Here is a 24,204-nt window from a genome sequence, read left to right as displayed (position 1 = left end):
TTCAGGGTTGCTATGGGTCGGAACCTACTCGATGGCACTTAACAACAAAAACAAATTACTAAGGAGTCCTGATGTGACACTGTGGGCTAATGCACTGGACTGCAAGGTTTGTTTGAGCCTCAAGGTCAGCGGTTTAAGCTCACTATCCGTTCCTCAAAAAAAACCCATACAGGACCAATATGAGTAGGAACAGACTCAACAGCACTTGACAACAACAGTAACATTACCAAATCCTGGTGTGGCACTGTGGGTTAATTCGCTGGACTGCAAGGTCGGTTTGAACTACAAGGTCAGCTGTTGAAGCAAACCCTATGCAGGATCGCTATGAGTCAGAATTTACTCAAAGACATTTAGCAATAGTTACCAAATGCTCATACTTATGGATAGTAGCAGAATGAGAAGGGGCCGGATAATTTTTCTAGGAATAAAGATCACAAATTTGCTCTTTCCTACTTTCCTAGATGCTTAACTATGAGCAAAGGGAAAACTTTCATTACTGTTATTTCTTTCATTCACCAGCATCCTACACTTGTTCTAAGAGATCTAGTGGCCTCCAACTAAGAATTTTAATTGTAAGCAGTGCTTTAGAATGCCCTCTCCTGAGAACGCTAAGGTTCGGCATGAATATGGTTTGAATGGTTATGCAGATTCCCAATACTCAGGATTCAGTAGCCACTTTGTATAGCATTGAAATATGAAACCCAGGGAACTGGAGGTGGGAGTGAGCAATTGAGTACCTTGTATCTGAAGATTTACAATCCAGTGATCCTAAACCCACTGCCATCAAGTTGATTTGGATTCATAGGACCCTTTCTGTACAGGGTAGAGCTGCTTGTAAGGTTTCCAAGGCTGTACAGAAGTTGACTGCCACATCTCTCTCCCACAGAACAGCTGGAAGATTTGAACCACTGACCTTTCATTTATCAGTCAAATGCTTAACCAGTGCACCACCAGGACTCATCCAAAAGATTGGAGCAAGGATTAATTAACCAGCTAAGGATTGATTAATGAATTTGATTAAATGAAAAGTTAGGTGTAACCAGTTACATTCAACCAGTCAAGTTAATTCCTACTCATGGAGACCCCACATGTGTCTCAGTAGCACTGATAATTTGGAACTAGATCTCCAGGATTTTCTTCCAGTGCTCCTCAGGTGGACTTGAACCCTCAACTTTCAGTAAGTAGATGAACATGTTCGCACCACTCAGGGATTTCAGAGTAAGGCGTACTTTACTTTTTAGAATCCGTCATTTACTTTCTTTAACAAACATGTCTTGAATGTCTGTTGGGTCCTATGCTCTAGAGGTACAAAACCACTTGGTGACAATGCATGGATTAGCATCTCTACAACCATGTACTTGGATTGGTCAAGCCACCAGCCTATGGTAGCTGTCCTTGTATCATGACTGCCAAGTATGGAAACATGCTGTGGACTTCGGTATAGCAAAGGCTGTCCTCAAAGTAGGCGGCTGCTCTCTGACCTCTGTGTTCTTCACATTCCTCTCTATATATGTTGGTCCCTATTTACTTCAGATACACTTACTTCCCTAACAAAGGTTTCCCTAGCCCATTTTCTAACATCTTCTAAAAAGGTTATTTTTGCCATTGAAAAATGAGAACCAAGAAGAAATTTCACCCCTGAATGTCACTTAAAGGCAGTTTTACTGGGTATAGCTCTTATTGCATATAAGTGCTCTTAATTTAGTTTTGACTCATAGTCACCCTGTATAGTTTCAAACGAGCTGCTGGTGGGTTTGAACTGCCAACCTTGTGCTTAGCAGTTCAATGCTGATACAGCATTAAGGCCATCCACTTAACATGTCTTCATTTTAATGTAAATGTGAAAGACTTAACTAGGAACTTTCCTCCTATTTTGTAGCTTTGCATTTGTTTCTGTGCTTGCCAAATAATAAGTGAGTGATCTATAATGTATAGCTACCTTATCTCATTGGTCCCTTGAGGATCATTTAGTCTTCACTTGGTTTTGACTTCAAATTTATTTTCTACTTTTCTTTGTATACACAAATACACAGGAAGATAATAGCTAAAAATCAACTAAAGGAGAAATAATAATGCATGAATTTATGCATAGCTGCATTTAAATTTCCATATATTAATATGTAGAAATTCTACAAAACAGTGTTATGATAATAGACTCCAAGTTATAATCTGAAGAAGGAAGCAAATATCTTACCTTTTTCTCCATTTTAAGACATGTCAAATGTTATACAAAAAAAAAAAAACCACAATGACTTCTGTTTTTTAGGTCTCAAAAGCCAACACCCATGTTTAGACTAGAAATACATGAAATGACTAGAAATACAAGGAATAAATCACTATTGCTGTATTATCACATACACTGTCTTACTTATTCACAGGAATCACATGCCTTTATAGAGCATGCCTTGTCAGGAGTGACTAATGTTTTTACCTGGGCAGGCCAATCACACTATCTTGCTTCTTTTCATAATAAATGTCAATCCCTGCAACTAAGGCAATTATTTGGAAAGCCACAAATCCACATTGATTGCTAAGAAGGCTAAAAAAAATAATTTAGCTTTACCATGTTGTTGTTAAGTGCTGGTGAGTCGGTTCCGACCCATAGCGACCCTGTACAGGGTTTCCGAGGGTGTAAATGTTTACGGGAGTAGAAAGCCTCATCTTTCTCCCGCGGAGCAGCTGATAGTTTCGAACCGCTGACCTTAAGGTTCGCAGCCCGATTCATAACCACTACGCTACCAGAGCTTTACCATAGAGTCAACTAATGTAGATCTTACATAAAACTGTTTATGACATAGTTAGATAAATAGCAGCTATGTTTTAATCTTGACTCCTGGTGTGGTGCTGTGGGTGAATGCACTAGACTACAAAATTGCTTTGAACTGCGCTAGACTGCAAAATTGCTTTGAACTGCAAGGTCCGTGGTTCAAGCTCACCAGCTGCTCCTCGAAATACTATACAGGCTCACTGTGGGTCAGAACTGACTTGGCGGCCCTTAACAACAACAACATAGTAATTTATAAAGGTTTGGCTGCTGAATTTGTTATCTGTATAAAGGTAAAAATACCTTTAAAGCATAAAAAAATACATTTGAAGAAGGAGACATTTCAAAAAAGTTCACTGGAGAACATGAAAGGAAATATTAGAAAACATCTAAATGTTGATTATGGAAAATAAAATTTTAAAACACTGAGAAACATATTTAATGGATTACAGTGATATTTCATCTAAGTCAGGGGTCTAAAAAGTATAATCTATGGGCCAATAAAGCGTACTGCCTGTTTTTGTAAGTAAAGTTTTATTGGAACACAGCCATGGTCACTTGTTTATGTATTGTCTAGTAGGTACTTTAATGCTACGTTGTCAGAATTCATTAGTTGCAGCTGACTGTATGGTCCTCAAAATCTAAACGCGATATTTACTATCTAGTTCTTTATAGAAAAAAAATTGTGTGATAAGTACTGGACTGCTAACCGCAAGGTGGTGGCTCAGAACCACCAACCACTCCTTGGAAGCCCTATACAGGGTTGTTATGAGTTGGAACCAACTCTTTGACACTTAAGAACAACAACAACATTGTAATATGCACCATTATTTTTATGTAACAACAACAATAAAGAGAAAGGACTTATGATGTGGCAGTGTAGGATAAACACTGGACCGTTAATCTCAAGGTCAGTGTTTCAAATTCAACAGTTGCTTCTCAGAAACCCTCTATAAGGTCGCTGTAAGTCAGAACTGATTCGACAGCACTTAACGACAACAACAGTAAATAGAAAGGATTGTATTACTTATAAAGATAAAATATTATATAAATGGTCAACTGATTTAAGAGGTGTTGAAATAGAAGAAGAAAAACAATATTTTTAATTGATGTAATGTATACAGCACTTTGGAGTCCTGGTGTGGCGGTGCAGGATAATGCACTGGATAGCAAGGTTGGTTTGAATCACAAGGTGGGCCGTTCAAACTCACCACCCACTCCTTGGAATCCCTATACAGGGTCACTATGAGTTGGACTCAACTGCATTTAACAACAACAACAAATACAGCACTTCAAAGGGAGTGTGGTGATGCTGTAAGATAAGCACTTGTCTGTGAGCCACAGCGTAGGTAGGTAGGTGGCTTGACTCTTATCAGCCACTCTGCTGGAGAAAGGTGAAGCTTTCTGCTCCCATAAAGATTTACAGCTGCGGAAACCCTATATAGGGTTGCTACAAGTCCTAACTGGCTTGACACTTAACAAGAGAATACAGCACTTCAAGTGAACCAACTACATTCATTTGCATCAGCATGGCTAACTCACATGCTTGTTGTTGTTGTTGTTAAGTGCCGTCGAGTCGGGTCCGACCCATAGCGACCCTGTACAGGGTTTCCGAGGGTGTAAATCTTTACGGGAGTAGAAAGCCTCATCTTTCTCCCGCGGAGCGAGAAAGTTTCGAACCGCTGTCCTTAAGGTTCGCAATGATTATTAAAGGGAAAAAAAGATTTAGAACAATTTTCAGAATGATATAAATGCTATTATGTTTATGTGACTTTTAAAAGCACACAAGAAATATTATGAATGTCTGTGAATATGAAGAAATATATATATGCATATATCTTGAAAGAATTGGGAGGATCCAAAGAAAACTAACATAAGAAAGGATGAAGGGGAGAATTTATCTGTAATGTTTAATTTTTAAAAAAAGAATTAACTGATTATTTTTAAAAGCATTAAGTCATGCAAAAATCAGAAGAAAATATATTAAGTTATTAAGTGGCAAATTTTTGATAGTGGGACTATGGATGATTAAGTATTTAAATTGTATTTCACAGTAATTTTAAAGAACCACATGAATAACAAAAGGAAAATGATCAGTCATATTTCTGTCTAAATCAAGAGAAACTAAGGTTTGAAGAAGTACATGTTAGTCAATTACAAGGGCATTACCTAATAATCCTGGTTTTCTACGGGGGCATTGAAAATAAATAGCATACAAGTCAGGGCCAAATTTCATGGTTAATACTGTTTTTTCATAGTGGTGGTACAACTAATCTTTTAAAAACAATGCACTTTATTCTTTACCACGAAAAGCCATCAACTGGAAAAGTTAAATGTTAGGTACAATATCCTGAATAGAAATAGCTTGTCATGAGTCATGCTATTGATGTTCTGATGTCATTTCTCTGAGCCTGACCTCACTGGTTTTGAAAAGTACATTGTGATTTTTACACTGTTTTGTATGTTGTCACATACAGTTCAACCCAGCATGCTATTTATTAAATGTACTTATTTTGTTTTTGTTTTATTAATAACAGAGCTTCATAAGAATTTCTCTGTAAGTGTTCTAAATTCTGAGGTAGAACTACATCTGACACCTACCAAGCTATTTCTTTTGATCTTGGGGATAATTCACCTCACAGTGCTTTCATTTAGTTTTTAGGATTTTTGTTTTTCTTTTAAGTAGTCTTTCTGTACCTGGAAGTATTTCATCAGAAACTATAAGTCTTATGGTTTGCCTTCAAGATTGAGAAATGAGCTTTACCAGAGAAAGTGGCCACAGGAAATGTGGACATAGTAGCCTTGCATCTGTTTGAAGCACTCAGCACAAGATAAAGCTCTCCTGTCACTAGAACCAAAGTGGAGTGATGTGTTTCCGCCTACTTAACTCCATTTTTTTCTTTTTTCAGTTCAATTTCACCATTTAGTATTGAGAGCACAAGACGCCAGAGACGGTCTGAATCTCCAGACTCCAGAAAACGGCGTATCCACAGATGTGACTTTGAGGGATGCAACAAAGTATATACAAAAAGTTCTCACCTGAAGGCTCATCGGAGGACACATACAGGTACACCTCTGCCAGGCTGTTCCCTGAGGGTCAGTAAGTGTCTCAGAAGGAGCTGGCTCAGAACCACGGTTTACAGTGATGGCATCTGGCATTCACTCATGTTATACAAATCTCGTGCTAGTTTATTTCTTCTGGGAGGGAAACATTTTCTCTCTCCCCCATCAAAAAATGACTAAGTCACAGTGAACTTTAGAAAGCAATGAAGGGTTTTTCTATTCCATTGCTGTGAACAAGGGATTGCGTTTTTTTTTAATGGTGTGAACACAGTGATTTCGTTTTTTCACAATCAGTGTCACACACACATTTAGTCATTGTGCCATTTATCAGGTTCAAAAATGTCCTTGCAACACTTTAAACAAAGAGTGGAAACAAATCATTCTTCTCTTTTAAAGTTAACATTTTAACTACCCCACCCTGAGGTCATGTTTTTTTCTACCTGCTCTAGTCCTTCTCTCCTCAAATAGCCATACAAATAAACTAAAGAAAGGCATGCTAATGCAGAACATTTGGGGCAGTTTAAAAAAGATTTCCACATAATTCAATTCTATTTTCACTGGTTTTTTGTTTTGTTTTGTTCTTATAGGAAGAATTTTTTTTTTTTTTTTAACTATTCACAGTTTACAGAGAAAATAGGTAAAACCACAAGGATTCACTGACCATCCATCCATCCATCCATCCATCCATCCATCCATCTAGAAAATGAGCTGGTGATTCTTCACTTGGTCCCCACTCACCTTCATCTATCCCTTCCCTTTGACTGCCCCTCCACCAACATCACCTGGCTCTAGCTCCCTTTGGGTCCTTTTGGGTGCCACCAGTGGGAGGCACTGGCAAGAGACCAAGGTGGGAAGTTGTTGTTTTTAAGTGCCATTGAGTTGATTCCGACCCATAGCGACTCTGTACAGAGTTTCCAAGGACCGGCTGGTGGGAAAAGGACCCCACAAATCCAGAACCTTTTCTAAGAAAACTCACTGATGACTAAGTGGTATGGAGCACAGAGAAGCAGATGGGACAGGGAAGCTGAGGCACATACATCCCTGGTAGCAGTGTTCCACAGAACGAGCTAGGCCTTGGCGGGAATTAAAATACAGCACCGCACCGATCACAAGCTGAACTCCGTGTGCAGCAAGCTCCTACAAGCTACATAAATATGAGTATTCACATCTCAAATGTACTCAAATGACCACACTCTGAAAACTGTTTTCCATCACAGGTAGCAAAATAATTTAAATCACCATTCTTACCCATTTGTTCCATCCACATTATCATTTTGGTGTATTCCTGGAGTATTTCATGACTATGGACCATGCACCTAGAAATCCTTTTTTGCAATGAAAAGATGGGCCAAGAGGTTTGCATGAGATAAAAAATGCAAGAAAGAATCTGGAGTTTATTTTTGCTCGTATAAAATTTTAGATTTCTACCATAATTAATTCAACACACTTTTCAAACTACCTCTTCTGTTTTCCCTCCCAGTTCCCCATTCCATTTTCTTTTCTTCTTAATTCCAGGCTCTTCCCTTTTGATGGATTTTGAGCTCCGCCATGTGAATGATTTTCACCTATTTCTTAGGCACTGCTTTCAAGTTCTTTATCATTAAGGCAAAAAGGATATGGATGTAGAATAAGTCCATTCCACCTATCAGTATGTGGCACTGTAGGATAAGCACTGGCCTGTTAACTGCAAGGTTGGTGATTCAAACCCACGAGCTGCTTCGCAGAAACTCTATTCAGGGTTGCTATGAGTCAGAACTAACTCGATGGCACTTAACAACATCTATTAGTACATGAAGTGGCTTCAAAAAGTTCGTGGAAAAATAGGATTAAAAGATACTGGAATTTTTCCACGAACTTTTTTGAAGTTCCTCATAGAATCCATTGCCATGAGTTAATTCCAACCTGTATTGACCCTATAGGAAAAATAGAAATGTTTCATAGGATGTCCAAGGCTGTAACTCTTTATGAAATCAAACTGCCATGAGCAGCTGGTGGGTTTGAACCCCTGACCTTTTGTTACTAGCTGAGTGTTTCATCACTCCACTCACTACCAGGGCTCCATAAATCATAAAAGTGCTCAGACTTTATATTGATCATTACTATTTAGAAGTATAATGACCTTTTCAGTAAGTTCTTGCATTCTTCCCATTTTCCTTGAGCTTTCTGGAATACATATTAGCCTTATCTTCTCACACACACAACCACAGATCACTTATCCAAATAATGAACAGTGAAGAAAGAGGGAAATTTTTAAGTAGGTTCTATTAAAGGATTTAACTCCATGGCATTAAAGGTTTTAGCATATATTTTGAACATTAAGGGTGATAGGATGATGCATTATAATTCAAAGCCATATATGCCTTGAATGCTAACATACACATTTTCATCCAGTAAGTGGAGTCCAACTCATAGCAATGACTCCGTAGGTTTTCCAAGGGTATAATCTTTACAGAAGGAACTCTGGTAGCGTAGTGGTTACGAATTGGGCTGCTAACCTCAGGGTCAGCAGTTCGAAACTACTAGCTGTTCCGTAGGAGAAAGACGAGTCTTTCTGCTCCCGTAAAGATTTACACCCTCGGGAACCCTGTACAGGGTCGCTATGAGTCAGAAGCGACTCCACGGCACATAGCAATAATAACAACAGTTTTACAGCAGACTGACTGCCACAGTTTCTCCCACGTGGCTGCTGGTGAGTTTGAGCCCCTGACCTCTGGGCTCACAGCCGAGTGCTTAATAACAGTGCCACCGGGCCTCCTTTGGATGCTTAAGTGTAATAAATTAGTTTCGCTTATTAATAAAAGGAAATCACAGAGTTCAATGATCTGATTAGACTTTGTATTTTCACAGAGTCTAGTTTCTTTCCAAATTAGGGAAACCTTATGTGTGCCATCTCTGACAGAGAGCAAGTCCATGCTATGCAGCTTTCTGCCTACATCTTTTCTTGTTCGTTTGGTCCTCACAGCAACCTGATGGTTGTTTGTGTACAACCGTGACTCCTGGCTCAGTATTGTTCCCACAGTAGTAATTTTCCCACCTCTCCTTAAACATTGTAAGGGATGGAGAACTTATTCTATGTAAGACAGATTGGATGAAGTTTGTGAGGACAGAGTCTTCATCTCTTTCAATGTTGAACTGTCTTTCCTGGTGGTGTTTGCTATTCAGTTTGAATGGGATGGATCTAATTATCACACTGGCTAAAGTGACTTCTCTTAAATTTCACTCGCCGGCCCAGGTGTTCTTCCTAACAGTGGCCTGAGCTGCTGACATCTTCATTTTTCCAGTTCAGACAACCTGCCTTCTCTGAGCCATGTCTTTATCTAGACACTCAAGTTTATAACTTTGTCTTTTAAAGTTTTCATAACAAAATTTGAGGAAAAAGATCTTGATTAATGAACCTTTTTTAAATTACATAAAGTTTGAGTTAAGCATCTCCGTTACTGTGTCTAAATCAGGAGCTGCTGACATGATCTTGTCCATTCCATGTACATACAACTGATTCCTTTTAAACTGAAACACGTAATGTTTTATTCATAGTTGGGGATGTCTCAAGGGCTTCAAAACAGATCAGACATGGCAGGTGAAGCCAAACCAAAACAGACCCAAACTTTTAAAATTGGGGTTAGTCTGGAATGGGAAAAATTACATATAGAATCCCTGGAAGACATGTGAACCTTTTAGGAGCCTGATGTGGTAGACTTGGTTAATGCCAGAAATGTGGACAGCCATACACATTCAAAGTGACACAGCTGAGACCACTATCTTGGAGGGGAGCACCACTATTTCCAACTCTGCTCGAAACTCAGTGAGAAAGAGATGTGGTTGCTATGCGCTTCTCACATTACCCTTGTTTTCCAAGAGTACTGCAACCTGTAAGTTTTCCCAGTCCATGTATAGCTTCAGTTCACTCAAATTTTAAACATTTAGGTCTGTTCTGGTTTCACGTCCTTGGCTATGACTGAACCAGGAAGAACCATTTCAAAGTCCTGGCTACCCCTCAAACGATGGCTTCTGTGAAGGACTGGTGCATTCTGTCCTGCTGAAAGTGTTTAAGCACAGGCTAGATAGCCTCATGTTGGATAGAAGAATTATTTTTTAAGAGTTGGATGTATTCATTCTTTATCTTATAATATGGACTCATTCTGTCCAATAGAAACCACTTTGTTTCCTTGTCCCCTTGCTTTCTTAGCATGTTAGAGCTATCCTCTCGCTTCTCATCTTTGTCAAGTAATTGATGAACCTATGGATTGGCACAGTGGCAGCAGCAATGGGCTCAAGCGTAACAATGCTTGTGATGTTGGTGCAGGACTGGGCAGTGTTTCCATTCTGTTGTGCATAAGGTTGCTATGAGTTTGTATCAACTTGATGGCAGCTAACAACAACAACATGGAGTAGAATAGGTTCAAGGAAAAAGTCTTGCAACATGATCCTAGAGACTTTTTTCAGGATTGGTTTTAAGTCCTCATAACCAGTTGCTGAGAATCCACCTAACTGTCCTAACTCCAGCCGACATCTCTTTCTCTCATGTTGGTGTTGTTGCCATTGTTCATTGCCATGGGGTTGATTCTGACTTATAGCAACTTAATTTGCTCAGAAAAGAATGCTCCATAGTATTTTAGGGGAGCACTATGGCTCTGTAAGATAAACACTGGACTGCCAGCCATGAGGTCTGTGGTTGGAACCCACCAGCCACTCTGCAGGAGAAATATCAGGCTTACTGCTCATGCAAAGCTTCTTAGCCTTAGAAACTCTATACAGGATCGCTGTGAGTTGGAACTGACTCTCTCTAGGCACTTCACAACAACCACAGGGTTTTAAGGCTGTGGCCTTTCAGAAGTAAGTCAGTCTCTTCTGAGGAACTATTATGTAAGTTCAAATCGATTTCCTTTCTGTTAGTAGTCTAGCGCTTAACTATTCGAGCCATCTAGGGCCTACATAAAAAAAAAAAAAAAAAAAATCGTATCAAAAACCTGCCCAAGTAGAATTAATCCATTCATTCAACCAAGAGATACTTAATTCTGCAAGGCTGCGTCCCCTGAACACTCAGTCTGATGACACTATTTTATAAAAGAGAATATTTAGGTTGTTTTCTACAGTTGGGTCTGAGTGAGTCCATGCTGGTTTATGGTTTATAATTATATACAAGATTTCATAATATGTGGTTCAAAACTAAACAGCACTAGTTCGAGAGGGATTCAGATTGGCTTCCATTGCTGTTATGAAATATCTTCTCAGCCTTACCTTTGCTTCAGGCATATTGAGTAAGCTATTTGTGTGTGACCAGTCATAATTAATGTGGAATTTGGGATTATAACAAATGACTTATGAGAACCATGCACGCTATGGGAGATGAGCAGGTAGCAATGAGAAACTCTGAGAAAGCCACATTAATTTTTCTATTAACTACTTGATCTCTTTTGTGCATTTTTAGTACTTGGTAAACCTTATGTTTATTTAGGACTCAAATAGTAAAATAAACATATATGTAAGAATATGAAAGGGGAACATTTTCTAGATACTAGTTAGGGATTTAAGGTAAACAACCAAAAAAAAATGCTGAAGAGTGCCTTTTTAAAAAACTTCTTCTTGTTACTTGAATGAAGATTTACAGACAAGATCATAAGTGTTGCACTCAACAAATCATAGCCTTTGTTTCATCTTAGTGATTCCAGTCACCTTCACTTCCCCTCTCCACTTTGTCCTTAGGTAAATGTTGCCCTTTAGATATTTAATGATTGACCTTCAATAGTAAGCATACCTTACTAGTGTTGTTCCCTAATAAAGAATGCCTTTTTCAATTAAAAAACATTTAAGTACATTTTCTTGAATGTACAGTGTAGATTATAATGTATTTTGACCAAATATATATTTAAATGAGTTCATGAATCCAGCCTGTGATAAATCTGTTTAGACTCATTAAAAAGGAGGAAACGGTAATCTCAACAATGACATAGGCATTTTTTCAGTAGTTACAGTGTTCATATTCACTGACATACAGTGCATGCTTAAATGAATATGCAGTATATTTCAATTAATATAGTTATTTAAATCCATACTCTACATAGCTACTTTGTAATGTGCATATCTCTCATCTAATTTAAGAGTTGTATTGCTTATTAAATGAGTTAAATTTAAATTTTAGAATAAAATCATTTTATGAATTCAGTATTGGTATTTAGAATTCTCATTGTTTTTTAAAACTGTATGTCATACGGATATCTAACACAGAGGCATCAATGATTTCTATAGCCACTAGATGGCGTGCTAAAACTAGATGTTTTTAATAAGACGCAGGTCAGGAACAGATTAAAGTAGAACCCTGGTGTGGCGCTGTGGGCTAATGCATCAGACTGCAAAGGCATTTGAACTGCAAGGTCAGTGGCTCCAGCTCACCAGCTGCTCCTTGGAAACCCTATACATGGTCGCTATGGGTTGGAATCATCTTGACAGCACTTAACAACAACAACAAGGTAGTATATATGGCTTGATTTAAATAAGGAATGTGATTATCAGTTCTACAGAGCTGACGGCAGTTTAATGATAAATAGGAAAGGTAAGATAAAGTAAATTTAAAATCTGGTTTTTCAGAAAGAAAACCGGAACATCTAAAAGTATTCTATATTTGAAATTGATAACCTGTTCTCTAATGTATCTGTTCCGCGGGAGAAAGATGAAGCTTTCTGCTCCCGTAAAGATTTGCAGCCTCAGAAACCTTGTACAGGGTCGCTGTGAGTCGGAACCGACTCTAAGGTATTTAACAACAACAATGCATCTGTGAGCCTCCTTTAGCCAATCTTGTTTGTTACTCATTTAAACTCCTATTGGGTGGATCTCTGGTAGCGTAGTGGTTACGAATCAGGCTGCAAACCTCAAGGTCAGCAGTTCGAAACTACCAGCCGTTCCACGGGAGAAAGATGAGGCTTTCTGCTTCTGTAAAGACTTACAGCCTTGGAAATCCTGTACAGGGTCGCTGTGAGTCGTAACCGACTCCACATGGCACATAACAACAACCCATGGATCTAAAAAATTAGTTAACTTAAAGCAGTTGCATTTCTTAGCTACTTGGCTTAGTCAAAAATAAATCCTATCTGAATTTTTTAAATAAACCTGTTTGTGTGTGCTAAAAAAAGAATCACTTAAAATTTTTCAAGTTTCCAAAATATGCCCTATCTTAAAGTAAGGAAACTATGCATTCATATGCATTGTTTAACACTCTCCTTCATGAATGAAGCCTTTATAATGAATATTATTGTACTCTTTGGTGCCAAAGAGGGCTAAGCACTGGACTGCTATCTTGTGGCTACAAGGTTGAGGGTTCAAACTCAGCATCTGCTCCACTGGAGACAGATAAGGCTCTCTCTTGCTCCTGTACAGATTTATAGTCTCAGAAACCTCAAGGGGCCATTCGTTCTACCGTAGCTAATAGGCTCACTAGGAGTCAGAAGCAATTAGATGGCAGTGGAGTGGGTAATCACTATTAGATACTACGGATCCCTGGTGTGGCGCTGTGGGTAAATGCGCCAGACTGCAAAGCTGTTTGAACTGCAAGGTCAGTGGTTCAAGCTCACCAGCTGCTCTTCGGAAACCCTATACAGGGTCGTTATTGATCGGTAATGGACTCGGCACTTAACAGCAACACTATGAAAAACACAAGCATGCACGCAGACACACTCGGATCCGAAATGCCTGCAGATTCCACACTTTTTCACTTTTCCTCTTGCCTCATCACTTTTATTTATGCTGTTCTTTTATTTTTTGCTTCAAGCTTGACATATTACTTTAATGAATGAGATTCTGAAGTGGTTTAATGCTGTTCTTACAAAGTAACATCATGGATGTTGTGACAGCTATGCATCTTGGTGGCCTTTGGGTTTTCTACCAGATTCACAGGTGCTTACAGCTGCTAGATCTGACCTTCAGATAAATGAGACTATCTTTCCTAATTTCACATCTATATTCACTAATTATGTAACTCACTGCATGTAAAGCTCCATTTCAGACCCCCTGTCTAGATTAGGGCTTAATGCTACCAAGATTATTAGTATTTAAAAGCAAATTGGAAGCTTTCAGGAAAAAAATCCTCTCCCAGTAAGTTGCTACTGAATTCTGGTCAAGCATCTTCCAAAGGTGAGACATATTAATAACTACTAAGAAATAGAAAAATACAATAGAAAAAGCACTAAATTTGGAGTCAAGAGACAAACGTTTAAATCTGTTTTTACCCCCTAACTGGGTGAGCTGAACTTCTGAGGCGCTTAGGTTTTGTGAGTCTTTTTTTAAACTCTGAACATCAGCATGGCGAGTCATTGTATAATTACCACAGGGGACATCACTCATCTTGAGATCCCTAGTAAATACAGAGACTAACACATAACACGGACTCAATAATTATTTGCTTAGTTGAAATTGTATGTCTAGATGTAGATACAGATGTAGGTACATATTATTATTGTGAGCACTAGATTCAAAGCAAAAGAGTTTGGATGGTTTCAGATACACTCAATACAGTGCAATATAATATAATCTCTAAACTCATTAAAGTTTCTATAATTCAGGACATTTGGGATAAAGTTGTAGGTGCTATCAAGTCGGTTTTCACTCTTAATGGCCCCATGTGACAGATAGAACTGCCCCATACGGTTTTCAAGGCTATCATCTTTATTTTCCACAGAGCCACTGGGTGGATTCGAATCACCAACCTTTGGTTCACAACTGAGCACTTAACCATTGCACCATCAGGGGTAAGGTTACCTGTTGTTTGTTAAGTGCCGTTGAGTCGATATTAACTCATAGCAACCTTGTGTATAGGGTTTCCGAGGAGTAGCAGGTGAATTTGAACCGCCTACCTTGCAGTTCAAACTGACCTTGTGGTCCAGTGCTTATCCTACAGCTTAATGAGCCCCTTTTCACCATCATTTTTATGAAATATTATAAACATTCTTTTAATTAATATATTTAAAATAATTAACACAACAGCAGTTTTATATTTGAATCAACCCATTCATAGACAAAATCAACTGAATAAACAAGTTTTTTTTTTGTTTTGTTTTGGTTTTTAGCATTTGTCTGTATTTAAGGCACTGTATTGTTGTTAAGTGTCTTTGAATCTGTTTCAACTTCAAGTGACCCTGTATAGGGTTTCTGAGAAGCAGCTAGTGGGTTTGAATCAGCAACCTTGAGATTCAAACAAACTTTGCAATCAAGTGCTTATCCTGTAGCACCATACCAGGACCCTTTAAGGCATTGTAGAGAATTTTTTAAAAATGAAAAAAAGAATAGATCCCATGCACTCCAGTACAAGTCAATAAGTACACTAGAGAAGACTTGTGACAAAGGCCAAGTGTGCAATGATCTGTAATAAAGGTATAAGCAAAATGATAACAGGACCACACTGGGAACCATCTATCATGGCCAAGGCCTTTGGGAGTACCTTCCTAAGCTGGGTAAACAAGTCTTTTCTCATCTGATGTCTATTCACCTATTTATCTTCTTTTGCTGGCCCTGTTCCTATTCCTCAGCCTTATAGATGAGTCCATTTCCACATGAGATTACCTATATACAACTTTAGAGCCTGTGCACACATTCTTCCTTCATCCTGAAATGACCTACCTAGCTGCCTCTTTTCTCCCTGCTTCTTTAGTTGCACATGTTAGGTGCCAGAGTCTATTCTAATTCATAGCAACCTTATGTACAACAGAACAAAGCTCTGTCCAGTCCTGCTCCACACTCATCATCATTGCTGTGTTTGACCCCGTGCTTCATAATAACATGTCCAAAGAACGTGAGATAAAGTCACACTATCCTCACTTCTGAGGAACATTCTGGCTGTGCTTCTTCCAAGAGAGATTTGTTCATTCTTCTGATAGTCCATGGTATGTTTAAAGCTCTTCGCCAACGCCATAATTAACATGCATCAATTCATCTTTAATTTATAAACTGCTGTTTATCTTCCAAAACTTAATGTGATTATCTCCTTGTCTGTTATGGTCTCTGCACACCCTTCATATCCAGGCAGGTACAGATTCCATCCTCCATGAGTTAGACACTTGGTGATGGTATTGATGTTGGCTGCTGTTAGTTTGATTCAAACTCATAGTTCCCCATGTGAAAGAGTGGCACCATCCCAGAGGATTTTCTAGGCCTTCTCTGGTAGCGTAGTGGTTACAAATCAGGCTGCCATCGCAAGGTCAGCAGTTCGAAACTACCAGCTGTTACATGGGAGAAAGATGAGGCTTTCTGCTCCTATAAAGATTTATAGCCTTGGAAACCCTGTACAGGGTCGCTATGGGTCAGAACCGACTCCACGGTACCTAACAACAACAACAACAATTTTTACAGGAGCACATCATCGGGCCTTTCTCCTGCTGAGTCACTGGGTAGGTTCGAACCACAGAGCTTTGAGTTAATAGCTGAGCCCTTAATTATTGCACGACCAGGTCTCCTCTTAGACTACTTGGTAAGCTTCCCCGTTGCAGCACTGTGTTAGTCAGAGGGGAAGAGTCCATCAGAAATATTGAAGCAGCCCAAACAACAGAACTTGGCATCTGATTGGACATGAAGGTAGAAGAGGGGAAGACTTTAAAGACTGTCTTGATTTCTCATGTGTGTTACACTGAAGAAGGACCACTTATAACCGAAATGAAGGTCCTAGTTGGAAGAGAGCTAGATTTACTGAGGACCTGAAGAGTCTCGGGCACTGTGTTCAGCTCTGCTACTGCTTTACGTCTTTTAGTTACATAGCTAACTCGAGTAGCAAAACTAGAGCATTCTTAGAGGGACTATGGAGTGGGAATACAGTGAAGCTGGGATTCAAAGTCTGATTTCTCCAGAGCCTGGGCTGACACCATCATATCATTCCCGGTCTCAAACCAGTTTCTCTATCGCCTGTGCATCCCCTCTGTTCACTAAAACTGCATTCCTTTGTGTGTCCCTCTGGCACTACCTACCTGTATTCGTTTGCCTTTCTGAGGTGCTCTGAAGTAAAAAGATAGCAAACCACTTTCAATGATCTATTTTTAAGGCTTTTCATTCATTTAAACTGGGCTTTCTCCCCAGTCTGCTAAATTTTTTTCTTTGTTAGAAAGTCAGTGTGAAGAAGACATGGGCCAGAAGCATTAATAATTGAAAAGTCCTTGAGTGCTTCCTCGGCACACAGCTCTCTGAGAGCTAATGGGAGCAACGAGGACAGCAAGGCGTTCTAAATCCACCTAAATCCAGCCACTGCCACAAACACAGTGTAAAGCACGGTGCAAAAGCCTTACAGCAATGAAGGAGGTAATGGATTCTGAAGGTCTGTGCCATAAGTATCAACGATCTACATGAATATGTGCTACCTCCTAATAGGAAACAGAAAGACCTAAATTGGTTTCAGAATGCTATGAAAGTGTTGTTCTCATGTTCTTTAGTGGGGAAGGAATATGTTATTTTAACCTACCTTCTTCTTGTTAGTGCCGTTGAGTCGGTTCCAATGCATAGCGACCTGTGTAGGGTTTCCAAAGAGCGGCTGGTTAGCTTGTAGTTCAAACTGACTTTACAGTCCAGCGCATTAGCCCACAGTGCCACACAAGGACTCCTTAACCTATCTTAAGAGAGGAGAAAACTTTACAGTTTCTAAATACAGAATCCATATGCGGTGCAAACGATAAGCACACTTGACTACTAACTGCAATATTGGAAGTTCAAACCCACTTAGAGGTGCCTTGGAAGAATCGCCTGGTGATCTGCTTCAGAAAATTCAGCCTTGGGAAACCATATGGGTACAGTTCTACTCAGACACACATGGGCTCACCATGTAGAATCGCCTCAACAAAAACTGGTCTTGATGTTTTGTTTTATTTCTGAAAACAGTTCATTAAATTCAGTTTCTGAATTTTACCTTATTTATTTGAAAAATTAATAGATCTCTTATCAGGCAGTTCTGGAGGTGTATTGATTAAGTGCTAGGCTAGGGAATGGTCAAATGTCTGCAGTTCAAACCCAGAGAAGGGAAATGTGGTGGTCTGCTTCCATAGAGAATACAGCCTTGGAAACTGTATAGGGCACTTGCACTCTAATCTATAGGGTGGTTGTGAGTTAAAATTGATCCAGCGCCAGTGGTGGATGTAAAGGGTTTTAATACAGCCTTGCCCAGTGCACTGTAGGACAAAGTGCCTAACTCAGTTTGGGGATTGCCAGAAAAGTGCTCCAAGGGAGCAAATCCTAGGACTACATCTAAAAGAACAAATAATAGTTGGTAGGAAAAAGGGTATAAAGAGATTCCAGGAAGGGGGCCTATCACAGAGACCTGTGCTAGCCGGGAATGGTCAACATGCCTTTATGACTGAAGAGGGTTGCCTTTATGGGCAAGGCAAGAGTTCCATGAAACTGAAATAAATGGTCACTAGGACATATGTACTGAACTAAAGAAAGAGTATCCTAAACGAAGCTGGGAAGCTGTTGAAAGATGTTAACCGTAGGAATGGCATGATGAGATTGTCTTTCAGAAAGTCCTTTAAATACAGTGTCGGCAATACATTGGAGAGATACAAGACAGGGATACAAAACCATTAGAAGCTGGTCCTGATGAAAAGTGGCAAGAACCTATAGAGAAAGGTAGACCAAAATTGTGTGGCTACACTAGAGGGGATGGTGGATTGAAGTTTGGTAATGATCAAGGTTGTGAGGCAGTTGGAGAGGAACAGAGAGGAAAGACTCCAAGGCCTCTCTCCAGTTGGAGCCAATTATGACTTGGTACCTCGGTAGATTGCCTTTCTTCCCCAGAAAGCGAAACAGGAGGAGGTCATGACTTATTCAGGTGGTGACAGACATGAGTGGGCGTGGAACTGACAACACTAGATAAGGAATTAAGATCTAGTCATGTTGCAGTTGCTTTGGGACAGCCCACTGGAAAGTAGAAATGTCCTGTATCTCATTCTGGTGCTTAGGAGAGAGATTGAAGTAGACACTTATGAATCTTTCCCTTTTAAGTTGTGGAAGCTCTGAGAGCCAAAGGGAACATTGTTGTGTATTTGTTGTTAAGTGCCATCAAGTCAGTTCTGACTCACAGTAACCCGGTATACGGTTTCCAAGGAGCAGCTGGTGTGTTTGAACAATCAACCCTGTGATTCAAACCGACCTTGCAACCCAGTGCATTAACCCACAGCACCCCCCCAGGACTCCCAAAGGGACCATATACAGGTGATAAGTCAATGTCAGAATCTTGATAAATTTTTAAACAACAGGTAAAGGGACACTAGAAAAAGAAACAGCAAGTAAATAGAAACATAAGAGAGTAAATGATGTCGCTCTGTGGAAATACAAACTTAATAGCCAAATAAAATGTTGCTTTATACCTTGAGTTTGTATATTCCGTAAAGGACATTTTTATTTAAATAGAATATTTTAGTTCATTTATAGTTGATTTCTAGATAAGCATGGCTTGTCTCTGTAAGAGTATTGACACATTGCCTGTAATTAGTAATTTGTTTATAACCCAGTGAAGCTTATCCAGTTCTGACCAGAAATCTTGGGTTATTAACACAACAATTTAAAAGTATTAACAGACATATAGGGTAATGTTTAAGAACATGACTTTTGGGGTCAGACTAACAAAGGATCAAATCCCACATCTACTACTTTACTAGATGGGTAAGTGGGGTTAGTTATTGAAACACTTTTTGAGGAAGTTGTGAGAATTGTGTGCATTAATATTAGTAACACCCTTAAGTGCTATATGCTTTACATATTTGTTTTCACATATATCTACTGTAGAATTGCCTGGGGAATAATGAGCAGATGAAATTGGTTTTATGGTAGAAGAGTTCATTAATTTGTTCCATACAATTCAGCGGAGCAGACAATGAATATTGATTATTGGTTATTTGCTTGATTGGATTGATGACTAGATGGATTGCACATATCATAGAATATGCTTGGTCTGTAATATAGTCTATAAAATAGTTGTATACTTAAATTATGTATAAATCAAAATTTGTATCCAGTTACCTGAAAAACTTACCTTGTTCCTTAAAAATAGCAAACAGGGGATCTGTTTGTAGCTTTATATTATTTATATTCTTTAGAAAAACGTCTAAATCCATAACTATAAAATTACCCATGCTTTTACTGAACACCTATTATATGCCAGGCATGTGGCATGCGGGATTTCTTAGCTTCATAGCAGTGCTGCAGGAGTTATAAATCATATTCCCACTTTACAGCTGAAGACACTATTTGACAGGGCTTCCCTATCCAGCCTGAGATCCAATTGCAAATCAGTGACTACTGTGTCTGCATTTGCTCACGCATTCTGCTGGCTTTCATAGCCTGTGGTATTTTTGCCACCAGAACTGTGAAGAGAAAAAAGCAGCCTGGTGTGTCTCTGGACAGGTCACTAGCCCTGTAATCTCAGCTTTGTCTTGGTTTCTAGGTTTCCGTTTTCTCCTCTTAAAAGTACCCAATTTCCTTCCAGATCTAAAAATCTGTGAACTTTTATGAACTAATGTAATGGAAACCAAAGACAAGATAGGAATCTTGATTCTGTTTTTATCCTCTTATGCAAATACCATTGCTCAAGTGAAAGCAGGTTGTCACAGCAAATATGTTGAGCCTTGAATGTAACGAAGCTCATTTGTCAGTGTCCGAGACCCTGTAACTTTATAAAAGTTAAACCGGCACCTATTTCAGTGATGCACATCTGAACCTAAGAAAATGCCTGTTTACTGTTGCCAAAGGTGTGCCTTTGCAGTTGCTTGAGAAAATAATAGAAGCTGATGGGAACATGTGTGTTTTCTTTAACACGAACTCTTTCAAACTGCACATTCCTCTTCTATATCCGGCTCCCATGTCATTTTACCATGAAATGGCACCTGTCTTTTGTCTTAGTTTTTACCTTTACATTTACCTTTCAGTATTTCAGTTGGTGAAATGGGAGGTACCTGAAAAAGGTGTTTTTGTTTGGTGGGTCTGAGAGTCCATTCAATAGCTGGTGTTTTCTTTAGAGGTTATTATTCTTTCTTCTTGGTAAATGTCATGGAAAGGCATATAAACCCAAGGATGTTGAGTCAGTTACGACTCATAGCAACTCCATAGGACAGAGTATAACTGCCCCCTAGGGTTTCCACAGCTGTAATCACTACGGAAGCAGACTGCCACATCTTTCTCCCGAGGAGATGTTGGTATCCAAACCCCTGATATTTCAGTTAGCAGAGTGCTTTAACCACTGCACCATCAAGGACCATTGAAATGCATTTGTTGTTGTTGTTGTTGTTGTTGTTAAGTGTTGAGTCGGCTCCAACTGATAGCAGTCCTGTATAGGGCTTCCAAGGAGCAACTGGTGAGTTTGAACCACCGACCTTGTGGTTCAAACCAACCTTATGGTTCACTGCTTTATCTCAAAGTGCCACATGCATATAGTGACTCTTACTCCTTTAACAAAAATTGAAAGAGCTGTTCTAATAATAAATCTGTTTTGTTTCAATGGGGACAAAAAACAGGTACGAGTTTTCATTTCCCTTGTACATTGAATTAGAATTCTATATAAATACAATCAGTGTGTGTGTGTATGTGTGTGTGTGGGTGTGTGTAGGTATGTAGGTAGATAGTTTCTGGGTGGTACAAACAGTTAAGTGCCTAAATGTTGAAAACACTGAGAGTTTGAATCCACCCAGAGTTACCTCAGAAGACAGACTTCACAGTCTGCTTCCAAAATCATAGCCATGAAAACATTGTGGAGTAAATTCTACCCCTCACATGAGTGTAGCCAATATACACACAAACACTCACGTTACACATTGCTATTATTAGTTGCCATGAGTTGAATTTATTGGATGGTAACTAACAATAGCAATGTGTATGTGAGTGTTTATATGTAAACTGGCTATGCACACATGCATGCATGCACATGCATATATAAAGTTATAATTAACATGAACCTCAAATAGGGATTTAGAAGTCATTTTTGAGAATGAAAAATAACAAACCCTCTTTTTTTTTATGTTCTCTCTTTCATCTAAGGTGGACTGTCTCACCTTGAAAAATAAAAGCTCTTGCTATTTGTTTTGTTTAACATCCTCCTTTTTCAGGAGTTTTCTTGGGTAGCCCAGGTTTTTTTTTACTGGAGGAGTACAGATTCTACTGAAAATGCTCATATGCTTTTTTTTTTTATTATTCAAAAGATAGAAATGGCTTAAGGATTTGTCAGGGGACATAGATTGTTTCACCTTAGAACTGAAGACCTAAATGCTAATAAATCACATCCCCAGATACTGTATAATATTCAGACATCAGACACGTGAATGCTGACCTCTGATTTTTTATATATACATTGTTGCAGTCGTTAAGTGCCATTGAGTCGATTCCAACTCACAACAACCCTGTATAGAGTTTACGAAGAGCAGCTGGTAGGTTTGAACTGCTGACCTTGTGGTTAATAGTACAGTACTTAGGCTACAGTCTTGCACCATTAGCAACTTAACATCTCAATGAAAAAAAAAAAAAAAAAATTTACAAGACTTAATGATAAGGAAATACACCATTCCATTTTCTGTAAATTCACTGTTTCGTGAGATCAATATAAAGAAAACCAACCAACAATGATCTGTTGGTGAAATCAAAGCTTCAGATGATTTTGGAAATGGTTACATACATTTTTCAAAGCTGTTTCCCAGTGTGTACTTGTGGGTTAGACAAGGGAGTCAAAAAAAAAAAAAAAAAAAAAGTGAGGACTTATATGTCTACATTTTAGTAGATTCTAGGGAAACTGCTTTTGAATAGCACATTTTCATAATCTAAGTCAAATTAATCTAAGGAAAACTCATCCTGAAGAAAGAATGGAAATCAGGTTTTCTCTCACCATGGGTTGGTGTGATTTAAAGTGGTGCAAGCTCTGTGTTCAGGAAGCGTTTGTCTGAGTCCTTTTATTGTCCAAGGCAACTCTTTCCTGAAAACAATTTTCACAGAAAATCTCCCTACCACTCAGCTCCTACCACTGACTTTTGAAAATGAAATTTAACTTTTTATTTTCTAGTAAGTTGAAATGTAGGGGAGGGGTGGCAGGCTGTAGAGAAGAAAGCTCCTGTTGTTCATTATATCCTTTTTCCCCTAACTTTTTAGTTTGATTTGGGTGAAAGTTTACAGAGCAAGTTAGTTTTCCATTCAATAATTCATACACATTTTTATTTCATTATATCCTTTCAATGCTTGTTTACACATGCTACTTATCTTATAAACTTCTATTTCATCTTAATTCTTTTTACTCACATTATAGAGTTAGTTTCCATCTCAATTTGTTCGTAAAATTGTATCATTCAAATTGCTTCAACACACAAACATAAGATATAATGTGTAGTTTATATATTAAAAAAAAAAAAAAAAAACTACAGTCGCTACTAAAGTTATTTATTTGTAAGCATTTCTAAAACTTGATTAGCTCCCAAAGAAAATTTACTGATTAATTATTTTAATGAAATGCTTGGCAGCAGGTAGGTATAATGAAACATAGGCTCTCTTGAACGAGGGGCAGAAGCCAGCTCCGTCCAGCCAGAGTAGCCACCCACCCTCCTGCCACGGCTCAGCCTTTTCATCTTGAGGAGAGATTTGAAGGTCTTGTTTCCTTTACATTTTCTCCTTAAATCCATGGAGAAAAAAGTGCTCAATCTCTAGCTTTATTCAGGCAATAGGGGCAAAGAGTATTGTGTGTTAGATTTTCTACTATACTTTAATCAAAGTTTTTCAAAGGAAATTTTCGGTGAAAATGAATTAATCATTCAGATAATGAAATTTAATATATTCTGATGTATACATACTTCTGCCCTCCTCCAATAAACAAAGTTTGCATTCCTAATAATATACTTTTCATTAATCATTTAGTTCATCATAATTTATAACATATATATTATTTCTGCCACTCGCCTGTCAGTGTGCTGTACTGTGGTGGCTTGTATGTTGCTGTGGTTCTGGAAGTTGTGCCACCGATATTTTAAATACAAGCAGAGTGACCCGTGGTGGACAGGCTTCAGCAGAGCTTCCAGATTAAGAATAGGAAGGCAGAGACACAGACTGCTTCTGAATGTTTAGCCACTGGAAACCGTATGAATAGCAGTGTAACACTGTCTGATAGCACCAGAACATTGGATATTGAAACATGATGAAGAACAGCAGTATAATGTTAGGTCATGATGGTAGAATAACGTGGGAAAGGATAGTGAGGACCATACATGAAGAAGGTTACTGGTGCCATAGATGGTACATGTAGACATTACTTAAATCATTTATCTATGGCTGTGTATACTTTCACCACAATTGTTGTTGTTAGGTGCCATCGAGTCATTACCAACTCATAGCGACCCTATATACAACAGAATGAAACACTGCCTGGTCCCTGGCCAACCTCACCGTTGTTG

General features: G+C 38.7%; 1 protein-coding gene across 1 annotated transcript in view; it reads left to right on the top strand.

Moving 5' to 3' along the window:
- Window positions 1–24,204, top strand: part of KLF12 (Kruppel-like factor 12) — a 629,283-nt gene that overhangs the window by 590,010 nt on the left and 15,069 nt on the right. The window contains exon 7 of the mRNA XM_006864313.1: window positions 5,674–5,831. Within this exon, the coding sequence (XP_006864375.1) occupies window positions 5,674–5,831 (158 nt within the window). The remainder of the gene's footprint in view (window positions 1–5,673; window positions 5,832–24,204) is intronic.

Source organism: Chrysochloris asiatica, unplaced genomic scaffold (genome assembly GCF_000296735.1).
Source record: "Chrysochloris asiatica unplaced genomic scaffold, ChrAsi1.0 scaffold00063, whole genome shotgun sequence".
NCBI classification, from domain to species: Eukaryota; Metazoa; Chordata; class Mammalia; order Afrosoricida; family Chrysochloridae; genus Chrysochloris; species Chrysochloris asiatica.
Note: the sequence above shows the minus strand (reverse complement) of the source record. Positions and strands in the feature narration are given on the sequence as shown.